Below are 22302 nucleotides of genomic sequence, written 5' to 3' on the forward strand. Positions count from 1 at the left end.
CCCCCCCTTTTTGGGATTTGGGAAATGCGCAGCACCCAAAAAACAGATGCTATGTGACCCAGTTCCTGGGTCAGTGAGTCCCCAATGATCTTAGGAAATAGGAGCAGGAGTAGGCCATTCAGCCCCTCAAGCCTGCCCCACCATTCAACCAGCTGGTCATCTACCATGCCAGTTTTTCACCCTATCCCCATACGCCTTGACACCTTTATCTCAGCATCTGTAATATCTTCTCCTGTGCTGTAAATGTCTGTGATTCCATATCTAAGGAAGATACCCAGTGATATTTCTTGGATTGCAGCCAACTGGTCTCATCCGACCGTTGCACATTTTTCAAACAAAACCTTTTTTTTTTAAGTTCCTCAGCTTTGTGATCACTCACTGCAAATTTCAATCTAGTCAGGCTTATTGTATAGATGGAACCAGCGACCCCCCCCTCCTCTCTCTCTCTCTGCCAGGTCCTAGGCCATTTACAGCACTTCCTCTGATCTCCCACTGGAGACACTCTGGAATTTCAGGGCTACTGTGTTTAGAAAGGTTTGTGTTAGAGTGAAGACGCTCACTCACTCCATCTCCCAGATACTCCATTTAAGATCACTGAACCTGTAGGCGTTTTCCAAAGGATCACTGGTGTATTGTGAGGATTCTCTACTTACTTGACTGGATAGAAATGAGTAATTTCATGTGATGTGATAAAGTGTGTATAGCTTACAGTAGCTCATGATATCCCATAATGACACTGTACTTTCCCAGTTATATTGCTAATGCTAAGATACCACTACACAAAAGGAAACTATTTGCTTTTTGAGTCTCTCACTATCTGCCCTCTCATAGCTACTTTGGGTTAAAGCTGGATTGGCGGTTACCCTATGCAATTGTCTGTTGCCTCTGGAGTCTGGTACAAGCTGGATCAGCTAGTTTCTGCACTTGCTTGCACATCTAGTAGTGCCCCATTCGGTAGTGGGTCTGGTAAGGATAGCCTGTCTCCAAAACCATTGAAACTGTGTTTAACCCCCTCACAAAAAGTTAAAATCAGGCCCACTGTAATTCTTAAAAAGTGAAGATTCTTATAATAAAGCTGCACTTCCCTCAAAAGCTGTTATGACCAATTCCAACTTGATTCCAATGTATTATTTTATATGCTTGAGGGGGAGGGGAGCAGTAAATTTTGATGTTCATCTAGATGACAGTCAATAGCGTTGCAGAATGAAAAGTGATGTATGTCACATGCGCAGCCTGTGTACACACCTGAGCTGGCGTATTGTTTCTGTGGTTACTGGGGGAGACAACAATTCCCATCTCCCCCTCTCATCTTGCTGCCTCAGCTATGGCTCTTGTTGTGGGGTGACCAAGTTGCTACTATTGATAGAGTTAATCTGCAGACACTCCTTGGGTGGAAACATTAAGTTTATTTACAATATATTCAGCAGCAACTACACGTGTGCTTTCAACTCCAACTCTAGCTCTACACCAACTGAGGTAGCCCATGCTACTCTCCTATTGATTACCACAGATCATGTGATCTTGCCTAACAAGTATTATTCTCAAAGGTACATTGAACACTAAATAAAACCAGAATTACCACAGCTCTCATCATCTCTGAGTCAGAGGCTCATGGTTCAGGTCCCACTCCAGAGTCTTGGGCACATCATCAAGGCTGACACTTTAGCCCAGTGCTGGGGGCAGTGGCTGCTGCTCTGGAGAAGGTGTCATCTTTGAGATGAGGTCCCAAGGTGGACATTATTTGAAGAAGAGCAGCTGGGCTCTCCCTGGTGTCCTGACCAGTATTTACCCCTTAAACAAACCCATAAGGAAATTATTTTGTTGTTGTTGTGTCGCTGTTTGTGGGGGCTTGCTGAGTATTCCTCCAGTTCAACTGGGACTACAATTCAGGTGTATTTAATTGACGGTGAAGCATCTTGGGATATCCTGAGCTTGGGAAAGATGCTATATAAATGCAATTTCTTTGGTTTCATTTTTTGTATTAAAATCTCTGAGAATTCCACCACCCTGGAGTGCTCTGTTTTATTTTTTGCTTTCCCTTTCAAGACTGTACCCATAAATTAGAAATCAGCGACATAACAACACACTTCCTTGCCTTTTACTGTAAGCCGGTTAAATAATTCACACAAATATTGCATGTTAGAATAGAATCATAGAGTGGTTACAGCACAGAAAGTGACCACCCGGCCCATCATATATGTACTGGGCCTCTGCAAGACAATTTAGCTAGTCCCGCTCCCCTGTCCTTTCCCCTAGTCCTGATTTGATTTTATTTCGTCAGGTGTCTATCCGATTCCCTTTTGAGAATCGCAATTGAACGTGCCTTCACCACCCTTTCAAGCAGGTACATTTCCAGATCCTAACCACCATGTATATGTTATGTATAGATCTTAAGGAACTCTTCAGAAAGTGGCTCTGGACTCTGGTTTCTCCTTTACAACTGGTTGTCTTTGGTAATTAGCTAACTTATCAAACAAATATTTATCAACCCTATGAAATGTACTGAACCTTTTCTAGTAATTTTAGGTCACTTTGTATGGAGTTGTGAAAGTGTGGAGACATCAATATTTTTTAAGGACATTGGGCCGGATTTTCCCTGGGTTCCAGGACACTGATGTCAGGACCAAATGGGAGTTCCAAGCCAGCACTTACCAGAAGCGAAACTGGCTGCGCAATCTTCCAGGAGGCAGACTCCAAACTGTCGTAGCTAGAGCTCGGTCTCTGGGAATTAATAATGGGAAATAAGGAAATGGCAGAGATATGGAACAAGTATTTTGCATCTGTCTTCACAGGAGAAGAGACAAAAATAATCCTGAGAACAGTAGGAATCGGAAAAGAGAGGAAGGAACTCAAAACAAATCACGATCACTGAAGAAAAAGTCCTGGGAAAGCTAATGGGACTAAAGGCTGACAAGCCCCCTGGACAAGATGGTCTGCATCCCAGGGTGTTAGAGGAGCTGTCTGCAGAGATACTGGATGCAGGGGTTGTAATCTTCCAAAATTCCCTAGATTCTAGAACGGTCCCAGTGGATTGGAAAACCTCAAATGTAACACCAGTATTCTAGAAAAGATGGAGACAGAAAGCAGGGAACTATAGGTCAGTTAGTCTAACAGCTATCATTGGAAAGCGCTAGATCCATTATTAAGGAGATAGTGGCAGGACATTTAGAAAATCAGTACAATCAGGCAGAGTCACCATGGCTGCGTGAATGGGAAATAGAGTTTGACAAATTTATTCGAGTTCATTGAGGATGTAACATGGGAACATAGCAATGTAGGAGGAGTAGGCCATTCAGCCCATCGAGCCTGCTCTGCCATTCAGTATGACCATGGCTGATCATCCACATCATTGCATTTTCATCGCCTTAACAAGTAGGGTGGATAATGGGGATCCAGTAGACGTAGTGTATTTGGCTTTCCAAAATACATTCACTAAAGTGTTGCATTAAAGATTAGTACATAAGATGAGCGTTCATAATGTTGGGGTGATATATTAGCATGGATAGAGGATTGGCTAACTAACAGGAAACAGAGATTCAGGATAAATGGGTCTTTCTCAGATTGGCGAGCTGTAACTAGTGGAGTGCCTCAGGGATCAGTGCTGGGGCCTCAGCTAATTACAGCCTATATTAATGGCTTGGATGAAAGGACAGACTGTATTGTAGCCAGATTTGCTGATGATACAAAGGTAGGTAGGAAAGCAAGTTGTGACGAGGATACAAAGAGTCTGCAAAGGGATGTAGACAGGATAAGTGAATGGGCAAAGATTAGGCCGATGGAGTATAATGTGGGAAAATGTGAGGTTGTCCACTTTGACAGGAAGGATAAAAGAAAGAATATTATTAAAATGGAGAGAGACTGCAGAATGCTGAAGTACAGAGGGACCTGGGTGCTTGTCCATGAATCACAAGAAGGTACAACAAGTCATTAGGAAGGCAAATGGAATTTATTGCAAGGGAGATGGAGTATAAAAGTAGGGAGGTCTTTCTACAAATGTACAGGATACTGACAAAATCGCACCTGGGGTGCTGGAAACAATTTTGGTCTCTTTACTTTCAGAAGGTCGTAATCTTTGGAATTCTCTTCATCAGTGAGAGGTGGAGGCTGGGTCATTGAATATAGGCTGAATGAGACAGAGCTTTGATCGAGCAGGGAGTTGAGAGTTAGGGGGGGACAGGCAGGAAAGTGGAGTTGATGAAATCAACCTCGATCTTATCGATGGGTCGAATGGCCTACTCCTAATTCCTCTGCTTTTAAACACCAACATTGCTCAACTTTTCCAATAGGGGGTTACACTTTTGACCCAGCTGCTTTTGTCTTCCCTTAAACACTAGCAGCACTGAGAAAGTAATTGAGTTTTCACACGTTTAACTTTCATTTCCTGTATGTGCACGAGCCGTGCATGTACTCTGACAGACAGAGATCTGTGACCTTTAATGAGGATAATGTTCTGCAATTCTCCTTTTCTGTCCAAAGTGGAAGACTGATTTAGACGGACATAATGATGGGTTGCAATTTATTGCTCCAAATGTGCCGGAAATCTTGGTGTAATCATGATATTCTGTTCTCTACATTCACCATCTGTAGCTCTGAGCTGTGCAATATTTGATGAGCACATTGTTACAACCATGTTACAAGCAAGGGCTGGTTTATGATGCGATTAAATGTAAGTTTGATTATAGAGCAGAGCTGAGAATCACACATTCAGCGATTAAAAAGGAAGCTTGTTCATCCTGTGTGCCAGTCAATGCTGCGGCTTGTTCACTTATGGCACTGTAGCAGTTGCATGCATGGCCATAGTTAGCACCTACAAATAGCAATTTAGCAAACTCCAAAAGGAAGTTTCAAATGATGTGTTCCTGTTGGCATTGCTCTTGTCACTATCTATGGTTGAACTTCAACAGAATTGGGACCAATGTCCTTGCTAGTGCTGTTGGGCTGCAGTTAAACTAACTTGTTGGGTGATGGGAACTAGGAAGTATCGTTAGACAGGAGAAACAAGGTTTGGGAGAGACAGATAGCACCAAAGTAAGAAATAAGTCTTAGGTATTTTCAGAATAAGTGGGGGATGCAATAATGTCTAAATTAGGTTTATGGTGCATGTGTGTATGAGAAAATGATCATCTCGTTCTGCCCAACCCCCCACATGGGAGCACTTCGAAAGTACTTCTTCCCATGTACATCTGGACTCCTCCAATGCTCATCGCCATTTTAACAGTTTCCAGTTTCCTGACCCTGACCAACCCATTGTCATCATGGATGTCAATCCTTCTCCACCCCCATTCCCCACCAGTACAGTCTGGCAGCTCTCCACTTCTTCCTTGAATAAAGACCCAACCAGTCTCACCCGCCATCCCACTTCTCTGCCTAGCTGAACTTGTTCTCACAAAGAACAAAGAAAAGTACAGCACAGGAACAGACCCTTCAGCCCTCCAAGCCTGCGCCGATCACATTGCCCGTCAACTAAAACATTTTGCACTTCCGGGGTCCGTATCCCTCTATTCCCATCCTATTCATGTATCTGTCAAGCTGCCTCTTAAACACCACTATCGTACCTGCTTCCACCACCTCCTCCAGCAGCGAATTCCAGACACTCACTACCCTCTGCGTAAAATACTTGCCCCGCGCATCTCCTCTATAGTTTTCTCCTCTCACCTTAAACATTGGACAATTTCTCTTAACTCACTTCCTTCAAGTAAAAGGAGTTGCTTTGGGAGCCTGTATAGGTCCAAGGTATCCTTACCTTTTTGTATAATATGTGCAATTTTCTAGGTTCCAATCCTACTCAGGTTCTCTCCCTCACCTCTTTTTCCAATACATTGGTGCCAGTATTAGTTTCCTGCTGTCACTCCAAACTGGAAAATGTCATCAACTGCTTACAATTTCCACTCTTCCTTCACATGGTCCATCTCTGATTCTTCCCTTCCCTTTGTCAACTTCTCTCTATTTCTAGAGATAGGCTGTCGACCAGCATTGAATATAAGGCCAAAGACTTCCAAGTTACCTTGACTACACGTCCTCCCACCCTGCTCCCCATAAGGTCTCCATGTGACTTCCTTTATCCTCAATCAAGGATTCCCACATCCTCTCTCCCTCAGGTCCTTAACTAAGTCCATTTCATTTCCTGGGCTCTGCTGTCACCTCTTCCCCTCCCAGAACCATGATAAGGTTCCCCTTGGCCTCACAATCCACCCCACAAGCCTTTGCATTCAATGGATCATCCTCTGCCATTCTCACCATGAGGTGTGATGCTGCCACCAAGCTCACGTTCCATGCTTTCAGCATTGCAAAGGCAATATTCCCTCCACGATATGCTGGTCCACTCCTCAATCACCCCCACCCTCCCATTTCCACGGCATTTCCCATGCAAGCGCAGGAGTTGCAACACCTCGTTTATCTCCTCCCTTCCTATTGTACAGGCTCCCAAACACACCTTCCGGGTGAAACAGTGAGTTATGTGCACTTCTTTAAATTTATTATATTGATTTTGATGCACAAAATGAGGTCTCTTCTACATTAGGGAGCCCAAATGCAGATTGGGTGATTGCTTTGCAGAACACCTCTGTTCAGAACAGTCACTTTCATTCTCCACATCCTCTCACTCTGACCTTTCTGCCCTCTGCCTCGTAAAGTGTTCCAATGAAGCTCAACATATGCTCGAGGAACAGAACCTCATTTCTCAATTAGGCATTTTGCAGCCTTCCAGATTCAATATTGAGTTCCTCAATTTTATTTCATAACCTCATTCATGTTCCCATTTTTTCAGAAGACAGTGATGATTCTGCTGTTGCCATTCACACCTCCTCTAGACCCTGCCATTCACGCCTCCTCTAGACCCTGCCATTCACAACTCTTCTAGACCCTGCCATTCACACCTCCTCTAGACCCTGCCATTCACACCTCCTCTAGACCCTGCCATTCACACCTCCTCTAGACCCCGCAATTCACACCTCCTCTAGACCCTGCCATTCACACCTCCTCTAGACCCTGCCATTCACACCTCCTCTAGACCCTGCCATTCACACCACCTTTAGACTCTGCCATTCACACTTCCTCTAGACCCCGCCATTCACACCTCCTCTAGACCCCGCCATTCACACCTCCTCTAGACCCTGCCATTCACGCCTCCTCTAGACCCTGCCATTCACGCCTCTTCTAGACCCCGCCATTCACACCTCCTCTAGACCCCTCCATTCACACCTCCTCTAGACCCCGCCATTCACACCTCCTCTAGACCCTGCTATTCACACCTCCTCTAGACCCTGCCATTCACACCCCCTCTAGACCCCGCCATTCACACCTCCTCTAGACCCTGCCATTCACATCTCCTCTAGACCCTACCAACCATGCCTCCTCTAGACCCAGCCATCCACACCTCCTCTGGACCCTGCTATTCACACCTCCTCTGGACCCTGCCATTCACGCCTCCTCGAGACCCTGCCATTCACACCTCCTCTACAGCCTACCAACCACGCCTCCTCGAGACCCAGCCAAACACACCCCCTCTAGACCCTACCAACCACGCCTCCTCGAGACCCAGCCATTCACACCTCCTCTAGACCCTACCAACCACGTCTCCTCGGGACCCAGCCATTCACACCTCCTCTGGACCCTGCCATTCACACCTCCTCTAGACCCTACCACCCACGCCTCCTTGAGTTGCTGCCATTCACACCTCCTCTAGACCCTACCACCACGCCTCCTCGAGACCCAGACATTCACACCTCCTCTGTACCCTGCCATTCACGCCTCCTCTAGACCCCACCATTCACGCCTCCTCTAGACCATACCATCACACCTCCTCGAGACCTGCCATTCAAACCTCTTCTAGACCCTGCCATTCACGCCTCGTCGACACCCTGCCATTCAGGCCTCCACTAGACCCTGCCATTCATACCTCTTCTAAACCCTGCCATTCACACCTCCTCCAGACCCTGCCATTCACGCCTCTTCTAGACCCCGCCATTTACACCTCTTCTAGACCCTGCCATTCACGCCTCCTCGAGACCCGGCCATTCACGCCTCCTCTAGACCCTGCCAGTCACAGCTCTTCTAGACCCTGCCATTCACACCTCCTCTAGACCCAGCCATTCACACCTCTTCTAGACCCTGCCATTCACGCCTCCTTTAGACCCTGCCGTTCACACCTCCTCTAGACCCTGCCGTTCACACCTCCTCTAGACCCTGCCATTCACACCTCCTCTAGACCCCGACATTCACAACTCCTCTAGACCCTGCCATTCACACCTCCTCTAGACCCCGCCATTCACACCTCCTTTAGACCCTGCCATTCACACCTCCTCTAGACCCTGCCATTCACGCCTCCTCTAGACCCTACCAATCACGCCTCCTCGAGACCTGCCATTCACACCTCCTCTAGACCCTACCATTCACGCATCCTCGAGACCCGGCCATTCACACCTCCTCTAGACCCTGCCATTCACACCTCCTCTAGACCCTGCCATTCACACCTCTTCTAGACCCTGCCATTCACGCCTCCTCGAGACCCTGCCATTCACACCTCCTCTAGACCCTGCCATTCACACCTCTTCTAGACCCTGCCATTCACGCCTCCTTTAGACCCTGCCATTCACGCCTCCTTTAGACCCTGCCATTCACGCCTCCTTTAGACCCTGCCATTCACGCCTCCTCTATACCCTGCCTTTCACACCTTCTCTAGACGCTGCCATTCACACCTCCTCTAGACACTGCCATTCACACCTCTTCTAGACCCTGCCATTCACACCTCCTCTAGACCCTGCCATTCACACCTCCTCTAGACCCTGCCATTCACACCTCCTCTAGACCCTGCCATTCACACCTCCTCTAGACCCTGCCATTCACACCTCCTCTAGACCCCGCCATTCACACCTCCTCTAGACCCCGCCATTCACACCTCCTCTAGACCCCGCCATTCACACCTCCTCTAGACCCTGCCATTCACACCTCCTCTGGACCCTGCCATTCACGCCTCCTCGAGACCCTGCCATTCACGCCTCCTCTAAACCCTACCAACCACGCCTCCTCGAGACCCAGCCAAACACACCCCCTCTAGACCCTACCAACCACGTCTCCTCGGGACCCAGCCATTCACACCTCCTCTGGACCCTGCCATTCACGCCTCCTCGAGACCCTGCCATTCACACCTCCTCTAGACCCTACCAACCACGCCTCCTTGAGTTGCTGCCATTCACACCTCCTCTAGACCCTACCACCACGCCTCCTCGAGACCCAGACATTCACACCTCCTCTGTACCCTGCCATTCACGCCTCCTCTAGACCCCACCATTCACGCCTCCTCTAGATCATACCATCACACCTCCTCGAGACCTGCCATTCAAATCTCTTCTACACCCTGCCATTCACGCCTCGTCGACACCCTGCCATTCAGGCCTCCACTAGACCCTGCCATTTACGCCTCTTCTAGACCCCGCCATTCACGCCTCCTCTAGACCCAGCCACTCACACATCCTTTAGACGCTGCCATTCACGCCTCGTCGACACCCTGCCATTCAGGCCTCCACTAGACCCTGCCATTTACGCCTCTTCTAGACCCCGCCATTCACGCCTCCTCTAGACCCAGCCACTCACACATCCTTTAGACGCTGCCATTCACGCCTCGTCGACACCCTGCCATTCAGGCCTCCACTAGACCCTGCCATTCATACCTCTTCTAAACCCTGCCATTCACACCTCCTCCAGACCCCGCCATTTACACCTCTTCTAGACCCTGCCATTCACGCCTCCTCGAGACCCTGCCATTCACGCCTCCTCTAGACCCTGCCAGTCACAGCTCTTCTAGACCCTGCCATTCACACCTCCTCTAGACCCAGCCATTCACACCTCTTCTAGACCCTGCCATTCATGCCTCCTTTAGACCCTGCCGTTCACACCTCCTCTAGACCCTGCCATTCACACCTCCTCTAGACCCCGACATTCACAACTCCTCTAGACCCTGCCATTCACACCTCTTCTAGACCCCGCCATTCACACCTCCTCTAGACCCTGCCATTCACGCCTCCTCTAGACCCTGCCATTCACGCCTCCTCTAGCCCCTGCCATTCACACCTCCTCTAGCCCCTGCCATTCACACCTCCTCTAGACCCCGCCATTCACACCTCCTCTAGACCCTGCCATTCACACCTCCTCTAGACCCTGCCATTCACGCCTCCTCTAGACCCTACCAATCACGCCTCCTCGAGACCTGCCATTCACACCTCCTCTAGACCCTGCCATTCACGCCTCCTCTAGACCCTGCCATTCACACCTCCTCTAAACCCTACCAACCACGCCTCCTCGAGACCCAGCCAAACACACCCCCTCTAGACACTACCAACCACGCCTCCTCGAGACCCAGCCATTCACACCTCCTCTGGACCCTGCCATTCACGCCTCCTCGAGACCCTGCCATTCACACCTCCTCTAGACCCTACCAACCACGCCTCCTTGAGTTGCTGCCATTCACACCTCCTCTAGACCCTACCACCAGGCCTCCTCGAGACCCAGACATTCACACCTCCTCTGTACCCTGCCATTCACGCCTCCTCTAGACCCCACCATTCACGCCTCCTCTAGACCATACCATCACACCTCCTCGAGACCTGCCATTCAAACCTCTTCTAGACCCTGCCATTCACGCCTCGTCGACACCCTGCCATTCAGGCTTCCACTAGACCCTGCCATTCATACCTCTTCTAAACCCTGCCATTCACACCTCCTCCAGACCCCGCCATTCACACCTCCTCTAGACCCTGCCATTCACGCCTCTTCTAGACCCCGCCATTTACACCTCTTCTAGACCCTGCCATTCACGCCTCCTCGAGACCCTGCCATTCACGCCTCCTCTAGACCCTGCCAGTCACAGCTCTTCTAGACCCTGCCATTCACACCTCCTCTAGACCCAGCCATTCACACCTCTTCTAGACCCTGCCATTCACGCCTCCTTTAGACCCTGCCGTTCACACCTCCTCTAGACCCTGCCATTCACACCTCCTCTAGACCCCGACATTCACAACTCCTCTAGACCCTGCCATTCACACCTCTTCTAGACCCCGCCATTCACACCTCCTCTAGACCCTGCCATTCACACCTCCTCTAGACCCTGCCATTCACGCCTCCTCTAGCCCCTGCCATTCACACCTCCTCTAGCCCCTGCCATTCACACCTCCTCTAGCCCCTGCCATTCACACCTCCTCTAGACCCCTCCATTCACACCTCCTTTAGACCCCGCCATTCACACCTCCTTTAGACCCTGCCATTCACACCTCCTCTAGACCCTGCCATTCACGCCTCCTCTAGACCCTACCAATCACGCCTCCTCGAGACCTGCCATTCACACCTCCTCTAGACCCTGCCATTCACGCCTCCTCGAGACCCGGCCATTCACACCTCCTCTAGACCCTGCCATTCACGCCTCCTCTAGACCCTGCCATTCACACCTCTTCTAGACCCTGCCATTCACACCTCTTCTAGACCCTGCCATTCACGCCTCCTCTAGACCCTGCCAATCACACCTCTTCTAGACCCTGCCATTCACGCCTCCTTTAGACCCTGCCATTCACGCCTCCTTTAGACCCTGCCATTCACGCCTCCTCTTTACCCTGCCTTTCACGCCTCCTTTAGACCCTGCCATTCACGCCTCCTTTAGACCCTGCCATTCACGCCTCCTCTTTACCCTGCCTTTCACACCTCCTCTAGACCCTGCCATTCACACCTCCTCTAGGCCCTGCCATTCACACCTCCTCTAGGCCCTGCCATTCACACCTCCTCTAGACCCCGCCATTCACACCTCCTCTAGACCTATCTTTTGTTTCTTTACTTGTTCCATTACCATCTCCTTTAACCATGCATCATCATCCCTTTTGTCATTTAACCTGTCTCCCCTGCGCTCTACTATCATAGCCCATCCCTCCCTTCCCATCTTTCCCTGTTTCTGTACTTAAAGCTTGTCACATCTCTTAATGGAGGGTCATCGGCCTGAAACGTTAACTGTTTCCCTCTCCACAGATGCTGCCTGCCCTGCTGAGTCTTTCCAGAATGTTCTGTTTTTTCTACAAACTATTGGTTCTTCAGCAGTTAAATGGGGGACAGTGCTGTGTGTGTGACATCTGTTTCCTTGACTTTTCTGCTCAACTTCTGAAGCACAATAAATGTGAAGCTAGCCATTAAGCTGTCAGTGTCCACTTTAGCAAATTCACATCCACTAAAAGTCTCCTGAAAAAAAGCTACTGTGCTTCGCTGAATTAATAAAATACTTTGATCCAAAGTACCAAACACACCACAAATCCCTCAGAAAATTCTATGCCTGGCCCAAGCAAAATTAATTCTACAAATAAAGATCGTGCTTGTTTCACAGAAATGAGTCAATGTAATCTCACAAAATGGGTTAAACTAGTGTCTTTTTCATCTAGTTTCTCCAACAACAAAACCAGGGAAAAATATATCCCTCTCTATTATTTAAACCTGATTAAGGGGATCCCATCCCAAGAAAGAATCTTTGATTATTGAACGACAACTAGTACTTGCTGTTCTAATACAAGCTTTCACAACTTTAGAATGTCCAAAGTATTTCACGGGCAATTGACTACTTTTAAATTGTAGTCATTGTGGTAATGTCAGAAATATAGCAACCAATTTGCACACAGTAAAGAGATTATCAGTTTTTAGGGTGTTGGTTGAAGGATAAATATTGGCCAAGACAAGGAGGAGATCTTCCCTGCTCTTTTTCGAAATAGTTATGGGATTTTTTTTACATCCACCTGGGAGAGCAGAGATTGGTTTAATGTTTTATCTGAAAGACGGCACCTGTGACAGTGCAGCACCCCTTCAGTACTGCACTGGAGTGCCAGCTTGGATTACTTGCTCAAGTTCTTCAAGTGGGACTTGGAACCATAACCCATCAATTCAGAAATGAGAGTGTGACACATTAATCCACCATCGACACCCAATCAGCATGGACTTAGAGAGAAGGAAACAAAGCTCTTTAAAAAAAAAACAAAAGCTTCGTTCTATTTAAATCTCAAAAAACCAATCCCTCTGGCCCCCATAGTCTCAGTAAGTCCCAGGAACCCGACATTTGACGTGCAGTTAGCTGTGCTCCAGGAACCCAGAAGCACCAGTGCCTGTAAACTGGAGGTGAGAATCATTTGTTCAGTTGTATTAACCACTGGGGGGCTGGTTTGACCCAGTGTCTAAATCTCCATGGTAGGGAGGGCAGGGTCAGAGAAAGTCCACTGGCTCAGAAAGTCTTGCTCCCACCATTGTACCCCTCCACATCGTGGGCTGTGCTTAGTGTGAACGGAAGTTCCACACCTCCTGCACCCAGTCAAAGGACTGGAGGGCAGCAACATTCGGAGTGGGGGCCCAGCATTTGCAGACTTGTGCCCTGGATCCAGTATTGAGACCAAAGATTTTTTGGCTCTGGTCTAACATACACACTGTCTCATTTGGACAGCTTCTGTTCTTGGGAATATTTTTGCTGCCATTCCATCCATGAAGCTAGAGAGATGCTCAAAATATTGCAGCTGCACAAATACAGAATAAAGAACCATCCCCATTGATTATTTTTATTTTTTAAAAATGAATGTCGGATATATACTCATAAAGATCCAGAAGCAGCCCACGGCCTTTGTTGAGCTAGTTGAGGAAGCAAGGGCTGCTTTACAATTGGTGTCAGTTTTTCCAGTCAGGAAAAGGGGAAACAGTTCATCAGGATTTCCACTGCTGTTCATCATTCAGTGACCTTTGCTGGAACGTCAGCGAGTTTGGACTTTGGATGAGGAGACAAGGAGGCTCAATGGCTTTGCCAAAATTAGCTTATGAAGAATGGTTACTTGCTAAAGGCAGCTGGTCCCTGCAAGGACCATAAGGCATGAGGTGAGGATTTTGTAACTGGAGCCAGTTAAAGTTTACAATCGGCTGAGTTAATTAATGTAAATTGCTGAGATTCAGATTTTGTGCAATTCCTATTATTCCGGTATGAGTTCCAACCAAGCGTGTGTTCATTGTACATGGCGTTGTTTCAACCCAACTACACTCAACAGATGCAGTATTTCCTCAGGGGAGTGGGGGGAGGTCTATTAATTCTTCACCTCTTAATGAAAGGATCTCCACTAAATCAAGAGCTTCCAACATTACCTAGTTACCAAATTAAAACAGGACTGAACAGGCCAATTCTCAGCCTGCAGATCTGTGGATCTGAAGATCAAAGATTACAAGACAGTGTGAGGAGTGGAGTAGTAAGTAATTATATTCAGGACTCATACAATGGCCCCTTAACTCTGACATTTAAAGGATATTCTAATTAAATGACTATGGCATATGGTTTCTGTTTTTATGGGATGGCATGTTTTTGTTCCTATGTTTTAATCAAATGGCAGAAATTGTGTTGAACTGATAAATAATCCTGCCCAATTGTTTATGTATTGAGTTTTGAATATTCAAGTTATTCTGGACCTGGAGATATTATGGTGGAATTTCCCCTGTGTGCACCCGTGTCCAACATGATAGGCCACACCAGAGGTTCTACAATCCTGGTGAGAGGAGGGGAATCCCTTAATCTTACCTGCACCAGGCCATTCCTATTACCGGAGCAGACTAGTTCCAGCTGTAACCAGAAGGCCTGAGACTTTAAGATCTACCTGGGGTAGTGTTTTTTAAAATAAAAACAGTAAATACTGGAAGTACTCAGAAGGTCAGACAGCTTTGGTGGAGAGAGGAAGGGAGTTAATGTCTCAGCTCCTTGACCTTTCATCAGAATTTTGCGTTTGCATTAGTGTTTGAAGGGGAACTGGTATCCAGCTCTACTTCAGGGGATGTCCTGCCCCCGCGTGTCCACACATCTGCAGGTCGAGAATCGGCCTGTTCAGTCACGTGAAGACCCATGGCAGAAACTCACCACCTTGAGTAGATGTCATCCTTGAAACAATGGACAGTCAGTGATGACGACTTGTCTGCAAATGATTGAAGCTATCCCTGCACCTTTCTTTCCCTGGGGGATGTCTTGCTGCTCTTTGTCTGACCTATTGACTTTTTGTCACTCTACCTTTCTCTCTTGATGATGACCAGCTCCCTCCAAATGACACTTTGATTTCCCCTTTGTGTGATTTCCTCAGGAGTTGGCTATTGGTGGATGCCCTGTCTTTGTATCTCTGCTGTCAGTTCACTTCAAATGGCATTTATTAATTATCCTTCTGTGCCTTGTATACGCCTTCAGCAGTCCCTGAAGGTTGATGTCCCATCTTTGTGGCTGTAGTTAGTTCCTGCTAAAAGGTGAAATCAGCTCACAGACTGGCAGTGTGCTCATGGTGCAACCCTCTCACCACTACCTGCAATATTCTTTTTTAATACGTACTGTTCTGTTGGTATTCAGTTCAAACCAGCATGGTAACAGAATAATGCACAAAGCATTTTATATTCTATTGGAAAGGATCCAAGGGAATGCCAACAGAAGATAATTAGAACTCACAGGAATAAATCAGAAACTCTGAAGTAACTAAGTTTGCAATTCTGAGGTTGAAGAGGTTGAGGTCTTCTGCTCTCCTCAGATTCGGCTCAAATTGGATGTTGAGTGAAGTCAAGTTGAGTTGTCTATATCGTCTCAACAGTGGAGAGTAGAAGTCAATGTGCAGCATATTTTGAGTTGATTGATAGTTTGTGTGCAATTCCATCTGTTCAGAATTAACCACCTTCCGGAGTTCTCTGCCTGAAGCATGTTTGACCCACAGTGGTGCAATCTCAACCATGGGTAGACCAAGGGGACAGGTCCCAAAGAGATGCTGTGGTAACACACACTTTGCCATGCATGTTGTAGTCTAGAGCTATGGACAGTGATGGTACAGGCTGCAATTTCTTTCCATCATTGGCTGACCAGGAACTTCTCCCACTCCCGCTGCCATTAGATAATGTTGGAAAGATTTACAAGTTGATACTAAAACTGTTTGGCCATATTATGAGCTTGGTGAGGTGAGAGTGACTGCCCTCAACATCAAAGGCAGCATTTGACCGAGTGTGACATCAAGGAGCCCCAGCAAAACTGGAGTCAATGGGAATCAGGGGGAAACTCTCCGCTGGTTGGAGTCATACCTAGCACAAAGGAAGATGGTTGTGGTTGTTGGAGGTCAGTCACCTCAGCTCCAGGACATCACTGCAGGAGTTCCTCAGGGTAGTGTCCTCGGCCCAACCATCTTCAGCTGCTTCATCAATGACCTTCCTTCCATCATAAGGTCAGAAGTGGGGATGTTCACTGATGATTGCACAATGTTCAGCACCATTCACAACTCCTCAGATACTGAAGCAGTCCATGTCCAAATGCAGCAGCCATTCACCATCCTGACTTGGAAATATATCACCGTTCCTTCACTGTCGCTGGGTCAAAATCCTGGAACTCCCTCCCTAACAGCGCTGTGGGTGTACCTACACCACAGGGACTGCAGCGGTTCAAGAAGGCAGCTCACCACCACCTTCTCAAGGGCAATTAGGGATGGGCAATAAATGCTGGCCCAGCCAGTGAAGCCCACATCCTGTGAATGAATTAAAAAAAATATGGTGGACAGGCTTTGGGGAGTCAGGAGGTGAGTTACTCTCTGCAGAATTCCCAGCCTCCAACCTGCTCTTGTAGCCACAGTGTTTATATGGCTGGTCCAGTTCAGTTTCTGGTCAATGGTAACCCCCAGGATGTTGATGATGGAGGATTCAGCGATGGTAATGCTGTTGAAGGTCATGAGGAGATGGTCATTGCCTGGCCATTCAAGTCTGAATGTTGGCCAGGTCTTTCTGTACGCAGTCGTGGACTGAGTCAGTATCTGAGAAGTTTCAGATGGTACTAACATTACACAATCATCCAACACAAAAGTTTGTCATTGCATTTGGCAAGGAAATAAAATGTATGAAGCGGGTTATGCACAGAGCTTCATCCATGAGATACCAATCCATTAAATACCCCTTCCAGCTGTTTGGAATGATAGAGGGATGGATCATATAGATACAATCTCCACACAGGAAATAGTTAAAGCAAATATGATAGATACATTTAAGGGGAAACTAGATGAACACCTCAGTAACAACGGAATAATAATATTTTGCTGACAGGGTGTGATGAAGTGGGAGAAGGCTCATGTGGATCATCCTGATCAGCATGGATCGATGGGCTGAATGGTCTTGTTTCTGTGCTCTGCCCTTTGTACATGGAAAACAAACTACGTAACACAATGAATGCTGAACTGGAGAACACGGGGCAAGATCCTGAGTGCTTAAAAAGAATTGAGATAAGAATATTCCACCACCACCCCCATACTGACACATTTAGTGTATTCATGGAAATATTCCACAGGTAATACTGTAACAAACAGCTAATTAGCAATTGAAGGCAGGGATTAGCGATAGGCAATAAATGCTGGGCCCTATCCATATCCAATTAACAAAGGAAATGATCTCTCTCTCTGTACCATCAAAACACTTCATAATTGAAGAAGTAAACATCCTGTTGAATCTCCTCTCCTTGCCCTTCTCTGCACTGGTGGGACTAGTTCCAGTATCTCATGTCTTTCCTCATGATAGTTTCCCATCTCTGGGATCCTCCTGGTGAGTTTACAGGGTACGCTTTCTATGGCCAGAACTGTATGGCGCCATCACAGTGGGGACCGGGCTGTCTAATGTGCTGAGCTGTTCAAAACTTTGAAGTCGGCAGGACCAGAAACTCCTGCCAGCAGGAGGGGCCATAAAATTCCACCCCACGTCTTTGATGTCTCTTCTACAATGGATTCAAAAAGAGGCCTGGCATGGACCCAGTTCCAAGCTTTGTGGGCCAGCCCATGGATGGACGAGAAGCAGTCAGGTGAGAAAGTCTGTTCTGCCTAAGGTTTCCAACTTTCCACGAGTGCCCAGGAGTCTCTGAATGTGGCAACATCTGGTAGATGTTCATGCTTTAAGGTTCCTCAGCTTCTGGTTCCATTGCATCACCAGCTGCTGTCATAGTGCCCAGCTTTGCCCCAGCATTCTGGGTCAGATATAATCAATGATTTGCAGGAGTGTTTAAAGGGGCCGTGTAGAAGGAGGTCTTTTCCTGCGGCTATATCTGGTCTGTTGAGTGGTTACAGAATTTGATTACCCATTACCTTTCTTCATTATAGCACCTATTTTTTCCAAAAAACTGGACTTTACAACTGCAAATTTTCAGGTGGTATCGAGTCAAACACACACTGAGAATTGAACAGATGGAGTCTTGCCAGTTTCTTGTATATGAAACTCCTGCAATGATGGTTGATGAAGTAACGGTATCATTAATGTTATTGTTTTCTCTGTCTCTTGCAGCTGGCAATTCTCACAGAACTTTCTCGCAATCGAAACAGTGACAAGCAAGGCCTATTCCATCCTGGTTCAGTGGCAAATAGCGTCTTCCAAAATGAAAACTTCCAACTGCGTTTGTCACCACCGCCAGTCATTGAGGACTAGAGCCACTGGTGAAGTTTGTGCAATCAGATTGGACCCAAAACTCTTAACCTATAACAGACGGTTTCAAATGTTGATTTAATATTAAGGCTAACAATATTAATAGTTCCTATGTATCCATTAATTCTTAAAAACCTAAAGCTAATAAACTTACGTTCTATCTTACCCAGCTGTTTGAGTATTTATGGAACAATAGGGACAATCAAATTTTTCCACTCTCTGCAGAAACAAGGACAAGTAAATCCCATAGTCTTCTTGCCGAGATTGACCTTGATTTCTGATTAAGATACATATTTTTATGAGGTCAGGGGATATATGGATACTTTTAAACTAATTACTGCACAAAAGATGCTTACCCTATTCAGGAGTCTTTCAGACCCTCTCCTGAAAGCAACAACGCATGGGTCCAGGAACAGTTCCACAGCCCATAGTGTTCCCCAGGCACCCTGTACAACTGACAATCTTCAGCCATCAACCTAGCTTGTGAACTATATAATTGTTCACCCACTAGGGTCCAACTGTGCCTGGGCAGTGGTCGGAAACCTCACTCTATGTGGAACAACACAATCTCAGTCTGCCTTTGACAGGTGCACACTTGAGAGTGAACTGGAATGGTAGCTCTTGCTTCATTCCCCTTCCTACCTGCTGAGGCCAGTTGTGGCATCCACTGTTATCCTGGCTAGTACCAACTAACTCAGACAGGTTAGTGGTTCAACACAAAATATTCCTAGTCCGTCTGGCCCACACTGAGTGATGTCTTTACTCACTAGATCACCAGGGACACACTGTCTTAAAAAAACCTATTTTCACAAGCTCACCAAACATTAATGACTATTCTTATAGTAAAGGGATATCCTGTGCGTGAATGGTTCAAAGGATATGCATCTGTTTGTACTTTATTCTCTTGATCCTTTAGTACACTGTACATTGATAGAACAGACATACAAAGCAGCCAGTTTGTCCAGTTCAATAATGAAGCTGAAAACTACAAAAGACTATCAGGCATCATTAAACTGAATCCTGGAACATTTTATAAAGCACAAGTGGTTAGTTGGAGAAAGAGTTTGGCCTATTAAATGACCAAAGGGAAATCATGTAGAGACAGACAACGAGGTGCAAGTATTAAATAATTTGCATCTGCATTCACAAAGGAAGCAGATAAGGTGATGGTTACACTAAATTGGAGAAGGAAATTATAGCCACGTGTTATGAATACATATCTCCAAGAACTATAAGTTTTTAAAAATTGGAAGGACATTGAACATTTGAAAAGGCTCACTTTGGACTGTGAGCAAACTGCCTTTTCCAAGAAGTCACATGATGTCAGCTAAATGACCAGCAAGGCACCTGAGGAGATAAGAACTATTTGTTTACTTGAACTTCAATTTCTGGAGGAAAAAAAAACTACTGTTTTCAGGCAGTGAGGCCCTGGTGATTTTCTGGAAACCACCTGACTGAGATGAGTTTCTATTTTGAACTTGTTTTTTAGACCCAGTTTTTGGGAATGAACCAAAAAGGAGAAGGTTGCCCAACTTGTTCTTTCCCTGCCTCAACTGAAAGTCAATATGGTTATCAGTATTGAGATAGAAATCCTCATCTCCGTATAACTCATCTGCATTTGGAAACCTGAGAAGCTTAGACAAGAGAGAGACCCCAAAGACACTGATTCCACTCTGTTCTCCTCCACAATGAAGCTCCTTTGGAAAGAACCTCCAGAAAATTACTGTGACCAGTGACCCATCTTTGCTCACATGAACCCCAGATCAACAGCATCAAACCCTTTGAACTTTATCCTTGTTCATGAAAGTTTTCCCATCTGCTAGTAGGTTTTTTTTCCCTTAAACGCCAACCTCTGCAGAGACCCTATTTGATGTGTGCGCATGTAAGTAAAAGGGTATATAATTACTCTGCCGGATTAAAAATTGTATGTTAACCAGTTTTTGCAACTTGTTTTTTGAAAAGAAAGTTTTCTTTCATAAATCAATCATTGAGTTTCATGAAATAAACCTGGTTAAAGACTCTTTTATTCTGGGCCTAACAACAGCGAAAGTAAACAATTGGCCATTTTGGTGAATGAATTAAAAATTTACACTTATGATGCGTAGTAGTGGGGCTTAGAGAAACTGTGCAATCCTCCCATCCCGGTCATAACACAGGATAATAGAGAAGATGTACTAAAAAGATTGCTGAAATTCAGACATCACCTGGTCCAGGTAGAATGCGTTCTAGATTGGGTTTACGGACAAAAAACAGAAGTGGGATTAAACACAACAATTCCTTCTAAGGAGCCAGCACAGGTACGGTGTGCTGAATGGCCTCATTCTGTATTGCAAGTTTCTATGATTCTGTGCTTAACATTGCTCTGTATCACCATGAAGAATATCATCAACAAATCAGCAACAAACAATATATCAGGCAGCCTCAATCAGAACAGACATGATTTTGAAATATACAAAGATCAGAGGTGGGTGGGGGATAGAAATAAGGCAGCTGGAAAGCTTTTAATTGGACCTGCAGATGTCCCCAGTCATCATTTCAAGGACGTGTACATCAAAACTAAAATGAGGAATATCTGCAAACAGAAACTACAGCCCAATGCAACCCTTCCCCCAGTGAAAGGAGCAAAGGTAGAAATAGCAGAGCCATTAATCACAATATTTTGAATCTCACTGGGCAAAGCAGTAGTGCCAGTGCACTAGAGTTGTGGTTTTAATGAATACCAAATCGGCTCAGTAATGGAAAACATGAGGTGGTGGACAGATGTTTTCCACACTAGGAGAGAGTTTGCAGTGTTCTCCTTCAGTCAGTTTTGGGTCCATTACTCTTTGCAATTCTTGTGAACAACTTAGGCTTGGGTATAGGGAGCAACATTATCAAGTTTGTAGATGCTAATAAAATGGCTTTAGGAAGGGAACAAGAGGAGGTTTAAAAGGGATGAGGGACTTCAGTTCTGAGACACAGAGTAGGTTAAAGAAGCAACTTAGAGTGAAGAGGGAAAAAATATTTCCCAGGTGCGTGGGTCAGTAACTGGAGGTCATGGATTCAAAATCATTGGCAAAGTCTTCAGTGGAGAGATGCGAATTTAATTTTTTTAAACTGTGTTGTCAGGATCTGGAACACCACCTGAAAAGTGGTAGAAGCCAATTCTAACTAAATAATCTGAAAGGGGATGAGGAATTTATTACAGGTTTATGGATTTAAAGAAAAAGATCTGTAACATTTCCTAGCCCGAGGAATTTGACTGCCTCCTGGATCAAAACATCCAAGTATGTTTTCCCCTCCTTGGGCCCTCCTGCCTTGTCTGTGACTTGGATTCTGGTTTGACAATGGAGCTGACACTTCACCGAGCAGCAGACACTTCCAAATTGGCTGAGTAATGGGAAACAGGGAGTGATTGTGGATGTGATTGTCCAGCATTACAATGCTCCCCCTAAAATCGCTCATGCTGCAATTTTGCTAAGCCATGTACACAGCTGCCCCTATACAAGAGTGTTTTATTTAATTAATTAATCAATGTTTTAATCAACTGACATTTTTAACCTGGTTAAATGAGATTAAATTAAGTGTTTACCTTCTTTGTACTGGAATGTAACTTGGATTATTCTTCCTTGCTGCTCTCAACTTTGGCTTTTCTCTTAAAACATCTTAAACCCCTGTTCGCTTTAAAAGACTTTTAATAACGAAATAAATTATACATGTAGTGCTTAGCTCTGATTCCTCAGCTCTGGCTGCTCCTTGGTCTATTCTGACGATGAACGCACTGAGTTTCCCCGACCACTCTGTCTGATATCAGCCGCTGCTCCATGTCACCACTGCTTCTCAATCCCTTGTGCTTGGGGTTCCTGCTCCTTTTCA

The 22302-nt window shown here is 46.1% G+C and overlaps 1 protein-coding gene across 5 annotated transcripts in view; it reads left to right on the plus strand.

The window, feature by feature from the left end:
• vps8 (VPS8 subunit of CORVET complex) overlaps positions 1-18612 on the plus strand; it is a 734009-nt gene extending 715397 nt beyond the window's left edge. For all 5 annotated transcript variants that reach the window (XM_041200655.1, XM_041200658.1, XM_041200657.1 and 2 more), the window contains one exon: positions 18310-18612. In XM_041200655.1, coding sequence (XP_041056589.1) covers positions 18310-18450 — 141 coding nt within the window. In that variant the 3' untranslated portion in view covers positions 18451-18612. The remainder of the gene's footprint in view (positions 1-18309) is intronic.
• The last annotated feature ends 3690 nt before the right edge of the window (positions 18613-22302 follow it).

The sequence above is a fragment of the Carcharodon carcharias genome, chromosome 12 (genome assembly GCF_017639515.1).
Source record: "Carcharodon carcharias isolate sCarCar2 chromosome 12, sCarCar2.pri, whole genome shotgun sequence".
NCBI classification, from domain to species: Eukaryota; Metazoa; Chordata; class Chondrichthyes; order Lamniformes; family Lamnidae; genus Carcharodon; species Carcharodon carcharias.